This window comes from Physella acuta, unplaced genomic scaffold (genome assembly GCF_028476545.2).
Source record: "Physella acuta isolate Inbredline_101_S28 unplaced genomic scaffold, ASM2847654v3 ptg000387l, whole genome shotgun sequence".
Taxonomy (NCBI): Eukaryota; Metazoa; Mollusca; class Gastropoda; family Physidae; genus Physella; species Physella acuta.
In genome coordinates, this window is record NW_026731906.1 from 184,755 (window position 1) to 199,196 (window position 14,442).

At 37.4% G+C, this 14,442-nt stretch overlaps 1 protein-coding gene, 1 long non-coding RNA gene and 1 pseudogene across 2 annotated transcripts; all 3 read left to right on the forward strand.

Moving 5' to 3' along the window:
• The first annotated feature begins 1,746 nt into the window (after positions 1 to 1,746).
• Positions 1,747 to 10,943, forward strand: LOC131942101 (nidogen-2-like). The gene is made up of 6 exons (XM_059301822.1): positions 1,747 to 1,957; positions 4,948 to 5,099; positions 6,340 to 6,487; positions 7,235 to 7,384; positions 10,395 to 10,513; positions 10,784 to 10,943. Exons 1-6 carry the CDS (start codon positions 1,748 to 1,750, stop codon positions 10,941 to 10,943), a joined length of 939 nt encoding a protein of 312 aa, XP_059157805.1. The 5' UTR covers position 1,747.
• LOC131942098 (prohibitin-2-like) lies at positions 3,069 to 3,965 on the forward strand (annotated as a pseudogene).
• LOC131942086 (uncharacterized) lies at positions 10,941 to 14,114 on the forward strand. Its single transcript, XR_009386707.1, has 3 exons — positions 10,941 to 11,095; positions 13,422 to 13,545; positions 13,922 to 14,114. It is a non-coding gene; the product is annotated as an uncharacterized LOC131942086 (long non-coding RNA).
• The last annotated feature ends 328 nt before the right edge of the window (positions 14,115 to 14,442 follow it).

Consider the following 14,442-nt stretch of genomic DNA (forward strand, 5'->3'; position numbering starts at 1 on the left):
ACTGTATCCACACACCTCATAACAAAGACAAACTCGTAAAATAACAAAATTACCCAAACGCTTTTTCGACCGCTTCACACCTACTGCAAGGTAAACATAGCCACGACACAGTTCACTGACTCTGACACACAACCCTTACCCCCTCCCGCTCTACCAGTTTTAAATAATCGATTACACAGCAACTTGTAATCCCCCTTCCCTGTCACACGTTTAAATTTAAAACTAACATTCTTTCAACGAACGAAATCATGTTGTCCCTTCACACAGGACACGCTTTATAACCCCAAAGTCTCTCTCCACCACCACCACCACCTCGTCACCCGTATAAAATTAACTTCATTCAAAAAACGAAAGCATGTTCGTCCCACCATTCACGACTAGCTTTACTGCCCCAAAGTCTCTCCCCCCACCCCTCCCTTATTATCAAATCTTTTCCCACTCCCTACCCGCATTCCAAAACTTTTATTTTACCTTGACCCCTATTACTGTTTTTACACGTCTGACGCGATGCATAGAAGGCGAGGCGATTTGGTGCCGCGTAGAAAGGTATGTTCGGATCTCGATATGTTAAAAACTGATCTGTCTGTACTTTCTGTTTATATGGTTATTTCAGTAAAAACGCCTGCTTCCACCCCTCTACACGTTTATCCATTTCAATTTTGTATAACCACATATATGACACTATGTAAATATTCATTATGTACATTTGTAAAATCCTTTGGTTTCATTTAAAGTGTGAAATTATGTAAAATATGATAATTATCATATATTTATTTTAAATTTCAAATAAAAGCATTTTAAAATTTAAAAAATAATTTAAAAAAATAAAAATAAACCGGGAGTGATCTCCCCTAAACTTTCTCGAATATTCTTATATAACACTTCGGGGGATGGCAACTCGGGATATAGACATGATTTTTAATCCATTTTAAATAAACTTTTTAAAATAGAATAAAATCTCGTAGAAAAAAGAGTTGCATACCAAGAGAACACCAAATAAAATGTACATAATAGTGCGGAATATTATTAGTACTTTATAAATTCACATTCGTTTTCAGAGAAATCGGAAATAGCGAAAATTACTACTTCCGGTCAACGGAAATTACTCAAAATTTGACAGAAGGCATATAATTAGATCTTCGACTTACATGTGAAATTTCATTTATGTATCTTTAATAGTACTCAACACATACACAATGCAAAACACAAAACCAAACACAAAAACACAAACGAAAAAACAAATACAACACTCATAACATAAACACAACTTAAATGCAAACAGAAACGCATAGTGCTCACAGTTTAGCCCGTGGCGCCAAAATTACACCTTGTCCAAACGCCGGCGGACGCGCTTGATTCAGTGAATGACAATAAAAACCCCAGCTTGTCCGCAAACCAAAAGATAGAATAATAATTAGTAAACAGTACGTTAGTGTATAAAATAAATAAAAGGCAGTATTTAAAATATCGATGTTTTACCTACCATATTGCACTTTATCAATTCATTCTTTTTTTTTTACAGTACCTTAAATTTTAAAAATTTACAATAGAGTTTCATGACTAAAACCATTGGGCATCTATATATATATATATATATATATATATATATATATATACGATGGTCACAGATTCGCCTATCTCTCCCCCCCCCCCCCCCCCCCCCCGCCAAACTTAGAAACTGATTCTGTGAAAACAAATTACTAGGTTACTTCTGCATTCTTAGGTGAAATACTTCTAAGACTTAAAGATGGAGAGAATGCGCGCGTATCTCAGTAAGGATTACAAGAGGATGTTAGCAAGTGGTTTCGTTTTCTTGTGCCTGTGTCACGTGATATGTTCAGTTCAGCCGTACGGCGCCGATGCCGGGGACACTGCACTGGCGTCAGGGGAGTATTTTAATGTGCAGAGTTTTCCTAACTCGATGCCATTCTATGGGAGCAGTTATTCCACGTTTCAGGTGAGTGGTTATGTAAATCACAGTTATTAGTGAGTTATTGGTGAGTGTTTAGAAATGTCATAAGTGTGGTTAGATGTATGAAGTATGTTGTATGAGTCGTTAGCTATATCACATGTGTATTGAGTGGTTAGACATATATCACATGTAGTTAGATCTACCGGTTGCCAATAAACCACATTTAGTAGTAACTAGCTGTCCCCACCAGCCCTACACTAACCTCTGTGAAAAAACCTGTCTGTAAAGGACCGTAACTTGTGAGTTTGTTAAATTAAGCAACACATATCCGGCATTACCCGGATTTAGTAAATATATTACATTCAAATTAAATGTCTATATGCAAATATGGACGTTTAAGAAAATAACACATAACCCTAAACCTAACTCTAACCACAACCAACCACAAAGAAAAAAAAACAAAACGCAAGCGTATCACAGACGCAAATATTAACTCAAACACGCACGCAAACATAAAACCAATTGCAAGCAGAAACGGAAAAACAAACACATATACAAACGCAAACACAAACACAAACATAAAAGCAATAAATAACGCAAATGTAAACATAAACGGAAAAATAGAGGACATTTAGGAACGTCAAAACTGTTATTGTTCAAAAATAATAATTAGCAAACAGTACATTCTGTGTACAAAATTTAAAAAAAAAGTAGTAATTAAAATACCTGTGTTTTACCTACCACATTACACTTTAACAAATCATGATAATGAGATAATTGTTGGTCTTTTTCCAACATCAAAATAGACTTTTAAATTATTTTTTGTAAGTCAATATATCAAGGGAAGTAATTAATAAAAAGAGACATAATTTTTAGACTTTTTTCAACCAAAATTTTTAATTTTGTAAAGGGTTATACATTTAGTTTAATTTTGTTTTAGCACATTTTGTCAAGAAATAAAAAGTTGTAAAATAAAAATTTCATTTTAAAATAATCAATATTGAGTTTTTAAAATTATCAATTCAGATTTTCATTAAAAAAATTAATACTTTAAAAATAATACACAATGTCGATCAAGTCGAGGTTTTTTACTTTATGCAGTGCATCCACAAACATACAGATTTGCATAGTCCATTTCATCTTTATATATAACATAATGGATCCTAAAAAGGCTGCGGAAGTCGCCGGACGATTGAAGATAGCTGGGCCTAAAAGCTTTGGGGTTGGCATATTGGCTTTTGCTGGAGAGATTTACGGCCTAACACAATCTTTTAACACTGTTGATGGTGGATACATGGCTATAATCTTTACCATGTTGTCTGGCATTAAACCTGGTGTATATGTAGAAGGATTACATTTCAGCGTGCCATGGTTTCAATATCCCACTATTTGTGATATTTGGTCAAGGCCTCACAAAATCTCTTCCCCTACTGGAAGCAAAGATTTACAGATTGTTAACAGCTCTTTGAGAGTCTTGTCTACACCAAGTGCCTTGTCATTGCCTCAAATTTACAGGCAACTTGGCACAGACTTTGATGAGCGTGTGTTACCATCTACTTGTCATGAAGTCTTGAAGAGTTTTGTGGCCAAATTTAATGCATCTCAACTCATCACTCAGCGTCAACAAGTTTCACTGTTAATCAGGCGTGAGTTAACTCAGAGAGCTAAAGATTTCCACATCATTCAGGATGATGTCTCTATCACAGAGCTTAGTTTTGGCAGTTAGTATTCATCAGCCGTTGAATCAAAACAGATTGCCCAACAAGTTGCACAGAGAGCCCAGTTTTTGGTGGAGAGAGCCATTCAAGAGAAACAACAGAAGGTAGTACAGGCTGAGGGAGAAGCTGAGGCTGCCAGGCTGATTGGTGAAGCCATGAGCATGAACCCTGGTTACCTCAAGCTTAGGAAGATCAGAGCTGCCCAGAATATAGCTAGAACAATTGCCCAAACTCAGAACAGAGTTTATTTGAATGCATCATCCTTGATGACGAACATCGGAGAGGAGAGTTTTGATATCGCTGTTGAAAATCTTTACATTAAGAGAAGGAAATGAAAATAACAGTAACATCAAGTGTAGAGAATTATCAGAGTTTTAAAAAAATGTAATGTTGAGGGCTTGAAACGTCATAATGTTCGTTGTTGAACTTCTCTGCATTTAGAACATGTTCTCACTCTTGCGTTGCATTCAGATTTTTCTAGGATCATGTGATTGTGTTGATTTTAATAGATTTTTTTTTCAACTCTTCTTGGATGTAAAGAAAATGTGTGACTATTGAACCACAACATTGTTTGTAATAAAAAAATATTTATACTGTAAAAAAAATATAACATAAATATACACATATATGTGTGCATGTGGGGTAATGTATGTTTAAGCCTACTTAAAATCACTCAAAACGTGATTACCTTTTTTAATGAAAATTTCTGATAAAAGCGCGTTATCCCCACTCCCACCCCCTCCCGCTCCCCGTCATAAATAATATATTCAATCTACCCTGTAGATGCCGCACAGATAAAAGTGTCCTCAAACGATGCGTGTCTGTTGACGTTATGGTCCACTTGTTAGTTGACTAAGTTCACATGTGCTTGCTTATATTGAGATCACGTTACTGGCTTGTACTAGTTCACATGTGCTTGCTTATATTGAGATCACGTTACTGACTTGTACTAGTTCACATGTGCTTGCTTATATTGAGATCACGTTACTGGCTTGTACTAGTTCACATGTGCTTGTAAAACGTCGAGATTTGCAAAATCTCGATTTTTTTTTTGCATGATTACAATACTTTCTCTATACTTCGTATACGAAAAAGTAAAAATGGGATACATTTTTAAAAAATAATTAAATACTAATAAATACTAATAAACTGGTTTAAAAGGTAATGAAAATATTTTAGAACAGTTAAAATTATGTAAGGACTTAAAAAATATTACATTAGAATTTATTTTTAAGAAGCTGATATAATTCTTTTTTTTTTTAATTATTTTAAGAACTTAAAAAAAACTGTTGAAAGAATATGACTATTTGATGACAGATTTATGAAGATGGCTTTGTGACTCTTGGAGACAGTACCATCCGAGATGTATACGCCTTGAAGGATAAAGTCGCTGAATTCCCCGCAGTTGTCCCGTGGTTGTCATTGATGTCTAGCTCCGCTTCCAGTGGATTAGGCAACGTTTATTACAGGTAAGCCAGAGACTATTGAGGAAAACAATCGACAATTACAGATAAGTCATTGTCATTACGTGTTGGCTTTAGAATACTTTGACTGGAGGAGCATTTGAGAAGACTACACTTCGTTCTAGTTTTCGCCTACTAACAAATTGAGTAGCATTTTACACGCTTTTACTCAGTTCACAATGTCAGTTTGTGGGTTTCTGGCAAATGTTGTAAGTCAATTTTGGCCCACTTCTAATCCAGCAATTTCGTTCAAACTTTCAAGATAAATTCTTCATCAATGACAATGCAAGGATATTTACCTATTAATCAAATTCAATAGATAATTAGCTATTAAAATGTAATTTTATAAAAATCTCTAAAGTTAGTGAGAAAGCTCAAGCGATTACCCTATCAGCTTGTTTACACTAGTGAACTGTTCTTCACATTTGGCTGATTTCATGCCTTAGCGTCGACCACGAACAAAGTAGTGACAGTTAGCTGATTTTTTTTTTAAGATCACAAACTACTGGTTTTAACGCAAGTGTCAATTTCTTTTAGAACAAATAACTAAAATGTGGGCGGGGAAGACCAAATATAAAAACCAGTGTATAAGAATCGAAATGCACTGAAAATAAGAAAATAAAACAAACTTGGTTTCTTTAATAAAAAAAATGGTCGCTACACTATGTAAGGAATCTCATCAGCTACAAAAGTTTATTTTAATTTCAGAGCATTTAAAAGCTTGTTATTATAAATGTTTTAATATTTGTTTTATTTCAATCAAAACCTATTGTATGGACTAACGAAGCGGGGTTTTATTGACTATATTCGTCTAAAAACGTAGAGCTCACTTGACCATTGGTATAACAAAATTTAGAATAAGTAGAATTGATTATTCAAATACCAGATCTCAGTGCTGCATAAAATATTGATCTACCAGAACTAATGACTATTGACCTACCTGACCATAGTGTTACATAAATTATTGACCTACCAGAACTTTGTGTTACATAGACCACTGACCTACCAGAACTTTGTGTTGCATAGACTATAGACCCACCAGAAGTGTTACCTACCAGAACTTGAGTCGTATTGACCATTGACCTATCAGAACTTGAGTCGTATTGACCATTTACCTATCAGAACTTGAGCCGTATTGACCATTGACCTACCAGAACTTGTGTCCTATTGACCATTGACCTACCAGACCTTGAGTCGTATTGACCATTTACCTACCAGAACTTGAGTCCTATTGACCATTCGACAGACTGACCACAGAGGCAACCCAGCTGGAGAACATCGCAACGTTGGCCAGGAGATTCTCCCAGTTCTCTGACAACTTCCTGCCGACCTACGCGCTAGTGGTCACCTGGGACAAAGTGGGCTGTCTCTACGTCGAGGATAACAAGCACAGGGTCAGTTGGTGTTAAGTGAGAGACAACCGCTTGTTGCAGGTGTCTCTCTGAAGGTAGCAGTAACCCCAGGGAGGAACCAGTGCTTCCCCGTGGTAGATATCCATTGCATCCATCTCACCCCAATTTTAATTGGCATGAAGTAGAGATATTGTTTGTGAAACACTCGAAGTGAAACCACCCCCTCTCTTCAACTACAGGGTTAGTTGACGTTTCATCAGTGTTCTTCCTCCATCGGAATTTTCATGAGCTCTCTTCACATTATTTTTAAAACGCCCAAGCATCCCACCCCACCCCCGTTTGAAAAAAACATTTTCATCATATGAATAAATGAAAAGGAATCGTGAAGATATAATGGAACATAAAATATAAAAATGTAACCCCCCTTCCCCCCCCCCCCCCCACACTGCACCAGTAGACAGCTAGCATTTTATCATAGTTCTCATACAAAGCTACACCCCTACTCCCTTACCTCCCCACCTCGCCTGCTAATTTATACACTAAACTTATTGCATTAGCATGTGTATGTGTCAGGTAATTTATTTGTGAAACATAAATGTTTAACGGAAAATGTTATTGTTGTATAATGTACAAAGGTGGTGTACTATAATGCGTTCGTAATTATCTAAAAATGTGTACGTCAAAAATATGATCAATCATATGTACTTTAAAAAATGTCCTATATTGCGAACGTAAAATGTAATTGTGCAAACATGTGTCCTAACAAACTTAACGCCTGAACTGCTGCAGGTCAACACATTTCAAATGGTGCTCGCCACGGACGGAACTGTTACCATAGCAACGTTTCAGTACCTGGATATACAGTGGCTGTACGACGAACCCGACTTCACGTACTACCTTGATCCCGACTTCCACGACGAAGAACCTCTCAAGCTACAGGTAAGCTATATATAGGTAATAGGGCTAAGTGGTTGTCAGCTGAGAAAATAAACTTACGTTATGGGTGATAAACAAAAATTAAAACTACATAAAAAAAGGTTGATGTTTCTGTTCCTATTCATGTTGATATTCCTAGGTCTGCCACTTTACATGCTCATGTTCGTATTTGTGTTCCTGTTTGTGTTTATATTAGTTTTAGTCGTTGTGGATATTGTGGTTGTTTACGGTAAGTTAAAGAGTTAAGGGCGCCCGATATTTGCCACTTAATAAACATAAGTCTCGATCCCTTACAGATACATTTTTATAAAGGCCAGTGAAGGTTTCGGTCGCGACGGCACGGCTAGTATATATATATATAATATAATAATATAATTTTTATAATAATAATCTATAATAATAGTTTCGCTGTCTCTCTATCTATCTATCTATCTATCTGTCTGACAAGAACGCTCTAGAGAAAAGACAAGCAATTTAAAAACATGCACAGTAATTCGAAAAACGAAGTATGACGTCGACACATTTAGCACAGAGTAGAAAATAATCTCAAACCCAGAGAGTGCTCACAGTTATATGACGTCATTGATTTTCGCGTTAACATTGAATAAAAAGGAAACGTTGTCTAATCTTAATGGTTTGCGTGAAGAGTTTCTTGCATACAATTCTTCGGGTAGGGGCGAAGCCCCACCCCCCGCGTAAGAACGTCTGAGCCCCCCCCCTCCCCAACTCAAAAGAAAATTCTTCATCGATACTCTATAATAAAATTACCGCCTAATTAATGTGTCTAATCTAAAAAGTGGTTTTCTTGCAATTTCTTTAATGCAATTCTTCGGGTAGTGGCTAAGCGCGACACCAGTGTTTCTTTCAGACTTTTTCCTCCCCGGAGAGGGGTGGGGGTAATTGAAATTTTCGAGGGCGGGGTTAGAATTTTCGGGGAGGGGGGGCGGACACTGGAAAAAGTATATAATTATATTTCGTTGAATGGGACGGTAGACATGTTTTTTTGGGAGTGGGGGGGGGGGGGGGTGGGGGGGTGGGGAGTGGGGGGGGGGGAGGTGTGAGTGGGGGGGTGGGTGGGGCGGTGGTTTCCTCATCGATACTCTATAATAAAATTACCGCCTAATTAATGTGTCTAATCTAAAAAGTGGTTTTCTCGCAATTTCTTTAATGCAATTCTTCGCGTAGTGGCTAAGCGCGACACCAGTGTTTCATTTAGACTTTTTCCTCCCCGGAGAGCGGTGGGGGTACTTGAAATTTTCGGGGGCGGGGGTAAAATTTTCGGGGAGGGGGCGGACACTGGAAAAAGTATATAATTATATTTCGTTGAATGGGACGGTAGACATGTTTTTTGGGGGGTGGGGGTGGGGTGGGGGTGGGTGGCGGTGGGTGGGGTGGGGGGGGGCTGGTGTGTGGGGTGGGTGTGGGGTGGGGGGTGGGGGGGGGTGGTGTGTGTGGGGGGGGTGGGTTGGTTTTAGTTTAGAGAAAAGAGACAGCACTATCAACCTAGCGCCCGGTGTATCCTTCCTCAACGGGCCATTTTTCTCGTATAATTATAGTAATATAATAATAATATAATTATAATTATAATATAATGTTTTTCTTTTTCTCTGAATCGAAACCAAAACAAAATCAGAACCTCGACTTCAAATTTAACCCGAAATGAAAAATGTCAATGTAAACAGTTTTTTAATCCAGAATCGCCATTTTAACCGCATTTCACCTTGATCTACACGTAGTTACTAGACATTCGTACTAAATAAAGTCTTAATCATACCCCTAAACCTCGCACCTAATCTCAAACTTGAGCAACTTTTCGGGGTGGAGCCCCCCGTCTATTACCTATTATAGCCTATTATAGCAACTGAGTAATCCTCGGGGTGCGTGTTCAGTATGTAAACATTGTAATTGATGAGATTTGTCCCTCAACTGATTAGATTCGTCCTGTTGTGATTGTAGCAACTGAGCAGAGGCATAGCGAGGGGGGGGGGTCGGGGGGTGCGGAACGCGCCGGGTGACACAATTTAGGGGGGCGGGGGTGACAAAAGGCAAAAAAAAAAGGAAAATATATAGAGAAAAACTTAAGGGGGGTGCAAATCGAAAGTTTGAGGTGGGGGTGCAAATAAAAAATTTGAAAGTTTGTCCCGGGAAGGGTCGCTACGCCTCTGGAGGTGACACCATTAAGTGCCGCACCGGGTGACACCCGACCTCGCTACGCCACTGCAACTGAGTAACTCTTGGGGTGCGTGTTCAGTATGTAAACATTGTAAATGATGAGATTTGTCCCTCAACTGATGAGATTTGTCCCGTGGTGAATATAACAATTGAGTAATCCTCGGGGTGCATGTTCAGTATGTAAACATTGTAAATGATGAGATTTGTCCCTCAAATGATGAGATTCGTCCTGTTGTGATTGTAGCAAATGAGTAACCCCGGGGGTGCGTGTTCAGTATGTAAACATTGTAAATGATGAGATTTGTCCCTCAACTGATGAGATTCGTCCTGTTGTGATTGTAGCAAATGAGTAACCCCGGGGGTGCGTGTTCAGTATGTAAACATTGTAACTGATGAGATTTGTCCCTCAACTGATGAGATTCGTCCTGTTGTGATTGTAGCAAATGAGTAACCCCGGGGGTGCGTGTTCAGTATGTAAACATTGTAACTGATGAGATTTGTCCCTCAACTGATGAGATTCGTCCTGTTGTGATTGTAGCAAATGAGTAACCCCGGGGGTGCGTGTTCAGTATGTAAACATTGTAACTGATGAGATTTGTCCCTCAACTGATGAGATTCGTCCTGTTGTGATTGTAACAACTGAGTGATTCTGGGGGTGGGTGTTCAGTATGTACACATTGTAACTGATGAGATTTGTCCCTCAACTGATGAGATTCGTCCTGTTGTGATTGTAACAACTGAGTGATTCTGGGGGTGGGTGTTCAGTATGTACACATTGTAACTGATGAGATTCGTCCTGTGGTGATTGTAACAACTGAGTAACCCCGGGGGTGCGTTACAGATTGGCTTCTACAAGGGAGGGGGTGCTGCAGGGTTCCTGCTACCCCAGTCATTTTCGTGGACCTTGTGGAGCATCGTCAATGATACGGACGTTGGCACGCCAGGCCTCTACGCATTTAGGTAAAAATTATTCGGGTCAGTTTATAGTTAATTTGTGTGTTGCATTTGTGGTTATAGCATTGTAGTGTATTAGTGTGGTAAATTATTATAAGTTTTTGATAGCCTGTTGACATTGCAGGGTGGATACGGAGGCAACTAATGTCACGCTGAAGACTTCAACAACATCTGCTGATCTGACATCAACACAAACATCCACAGAGACATCAACACAAACATCCACAGAGACATCAACACAAACATCCACAGAGACATCAACACAAACATCCACAGACCAGACATCCACGACAACATTAACGTCAACATCGACTCCAACATCAATACAAGCTTCAACAGACCAATTAACAACACCATCATCAACATCAACACCGGCATCAACATCAGCAGACCAAACAACAACAACAACAACATCATCAACACTAGTTTCAACTGACCAAACATCAACAACAATATTAACGCCAACAGGAACATCAACACGAGCATTAACAGGCCAAACATCCACAACATTATCACCAACATCAACACCAACATCCAATAACAACCCAGTAATGAACATTACATCAGCCACATCATCCCAAAGTATAGGTAAGTGTAACATATCAACAACTACACATCATCCCAAAGTATAGGTATGTCTGTAGCATATCAACAGCTAAACACGATCTTATCGTACACACTAGACTGCTCACCCTGAATCCCCACACATAAAACGTGTCTGTTGACATTGGTACCCTCTACGTGTATGCAGACTAACGCCTTAACGCTTACAACAATAATAAAAACTTTTTTTTTCAAGTTATTAACTTGCTTATAGTATCTAACACTTTTAGGTAAAGCTAATAACACAAAAAGCTAGAATATAAATACCATAGTACAACGATTTAGTAGTGCACCTGGTAGTTATGTTCTATAACACTAAAACTACAAAATTAACAGATTTTAACTGTAACATGTAATTATATGTTTTAAACGATTGAAACTTGCGATCAATGTTTTGATATGTTGGGTGACCAACCGATTCACCATTTAAAACCGTTGAAATTTTGAAGGATTATAACCTTACCTTTAAGGTAAGTAAACTAATATGGATTTTAAAAATAAAGATTCGGTTCTTAGTTTAGCGCTTACACAATTTTAAAGAATGGAGATTGTATCGACTTTATACAAGTGCGAGGACTGGAGCTTAAGTCATGAACAGAGGGACTGGAGGCATATTATAAAAGGAGAGAGACATGGGTGTATACTATAAGGTGAATGAAAGGGCGTTTCCTGTAAATATAAGGCGGAGGCATATACTACGACATAAAATGGAAAAAAAAAATTTCTTACTACGATACTTTATTTTTACCACAACTGAAATGCAAATAAAAACTTTCACTGAAAATCAGTCTTCTTATGTATAATTGAAATGTATTACATTGTTAATGGCTTCTGTGTTTAATAACAATATTGTGTGTAAATAAAGTTTAAGTTCAAAACCTAAAAAATTAGTGGGTTTTTTTTTTAATTTTGATCAACCTTTTTTTTTATTGTATTGCAAATCTTTGTATTTGTAAAAATCTAGAAGCTGATTAATATTTTTTGTAATATCTTTTCTCTGTATTTGTGTTTTATTTATAAATGTATAACTGTAGTAAGAAATATAAATTGTAAATAATATCAGATATCAGGAGCCTCAATCCTTACTTCATTAAATATTTTGATACTCAATGCAATCGATGGAAATAAAAAAAAAAACGTGTAGTTGTGATCATGCACATTTTACATAACACAACGTGACATGGGTGGCTTGCCATATTGGTTTAGTATATTTTCAATGGGGTTAGAGAAGGTACAAAGCAATGCCAATCAATGCCAGGTAAAAAAAAATCCTCTGTTTATCTTTAAGTTATAAAGACGACAGTAGAAATATAAAAAATATATAACAATTGATGAATACATACAAGGTGCTTATTAAATAGCATTCAATGTATATACAAAAGGTGAGATTTGATCCGACGTGACACCCCCCCCCCTTAGAAGCCCCACCCACTTAAGATCTACCTGCGGTTCTAGTTGGTTCATTGAATAACGTCAGGACCGTATAGTTGTACGCTGGAGCGTGGAGAATCTGATTACACAGATAGCCTGCCTAAATAGAATTGTTAACATTTTTTTTCAAGCACGGTTCGTCGAATAGAATGCAATATCTAAACGCTAATTTTTGTCTTACGCTCGGCTCTTACCATAATCCTAATCCTAATGCCGAACTTGTCATGAATATAATCCCTACAACGATATTTGACAATGGTCCTGTCGGCGATTTTTATGTTTCCGAATAGGTTTGTATTTCAAACAAATTATTACATCAATATATATATATATATATAATATATATATTATACCATTTCTCTTCGCATTATTCACCACAATACCGAAAAATACATTTTATTGAGAACTATAAAAACAAAAATTTTCGAACAATATTTTTTAGAACTGCATTTGCTTTTACGTTTTTTACATATTATAAATATGTGTGATTTATAAAAATAGGTGAACGGATTAATTCAATAATTAACCCTTGACCACTTTTTCTAATGTAACACCCCCCCCCCCCTCTTTCCTGTCCGAGCGTCTTACATAAACCACCCTGGATGGTAAATAATGTTTGAATCAAAATATTAAAGTAAGAGATGTTACTCAGACACTTTGTGAGGTTTTTAGATAGTTATAAATACTTTATCTCCAACATCAGCTGGTCAATGATACAATTTGGTCAACAAAGATTTTTTATGAACTGATCCAAATTCAGAAAACCAATAGTTCTATGTCTAAATCTAGATCAAACAAATCATTGATATCTAATGTTTCCCTCTAGGGTTATGTCTAAATCTAGATCAATCAAATAATAGATATCTTATGTTTCCTCTAGGCTCAGACAGTAGAACCAATGTCATTGTGGGCGTGACAGTTTCTCTTGGCCTGCTTGTCATTCTGTGTGTTGTCATCTTCGTCAGCATCAAGTGGATCTATCGTGGGAAGGCTAGAAATCACAGGTAGGGGGATTTGAAATCACAGGTAGGGGGTTTGAAATCACAGGTAGGGGGATTGGGATTAGAAAACAGGTATTGGGAATAGAAACCATGGGGATTGGGATTATAGGTATTGGGATTAGAAACATGTATGCGATTAAAAGTCACAAATATTGGGTTAAAAACCATAAGAATTGCGATTAAAAATTACAGGTAGGTGATTAAAAATCACATTTATTGCTAATACCAAGGTCAGGAGATAAAAAAAAACAACCCGGACGACGAAAGACTACATTAAAAACACACTCTCTTCCTTGTCTGAACATGTTTTGTTCCTCGGTGAATTTTTAATTTCTCCACATGGGTGAAAACTAGTTTTATTTTTTATCTTTTGATCAAGCGTGAAGGTGCAACCTTTGATGGAGTAGGCACGCCCGGCCTTATGTAACCAGCCAGCCAAGACTCGCTAGGATCTGAGGATTTTCTTGGACGTTCGCTCTGTGATACGTGTTAAAAGAGAATCAAAATGCAACCTGCGGCGCCCTCTTCTGACCAATTTATAAAGATACTTTAATATTTTAAGCAATTGAATATTGTTTTGTAAATTATTTATGTCATGTTTTGCAGGATTCTTGAAAGTTTTATTCGTGTAAGGGGTCATCCATAAATGACGTCACACTCGCAGGGGGGAGGGGGGGGGCGTAATTTTGTGACGATGTGTGATGAGGGGGAGGGGGGGGGGTTCAGATGTTGCGACGTCACACTTTTGCATTATAAAAAAGCAATGTTAGAAAACGAATTTTAGACGTTATTTCGCGTTCTAGATAACTGTTTTAATAAATTGTAATAGTTTAGACAAGATTTTAGAAAAATATCGATGTTTTAAAAAAACTCAACTGCAATTTTGATTGGTGTTGTAGG

Excerpts from the sequence above, each read along its gene's own strand:
- LOC131942101 (XM_059301822.1), top strand. The coding sequence starts at position 1,748 with ATGGAGAGAATGCGCGCGTATCTCAGTAAGGATTACAAGAGGATGTTA. Across the intron at positions 1,958-4,947 it reads GCAGTTATTCCACGTTTCAG|ATTTATGAAGATGGCTTTGT; the intron begins GTGAGTGGTTAT and ends ATTTGATGACAG. Across the intron at positions 6,488-7,234 it reads TCGAGGATAACAAGCACAGG|GTCAACACATTTCAAATGGT; the intron begins GTCAGTTGGTGT and ends GAACTGCTGCAG.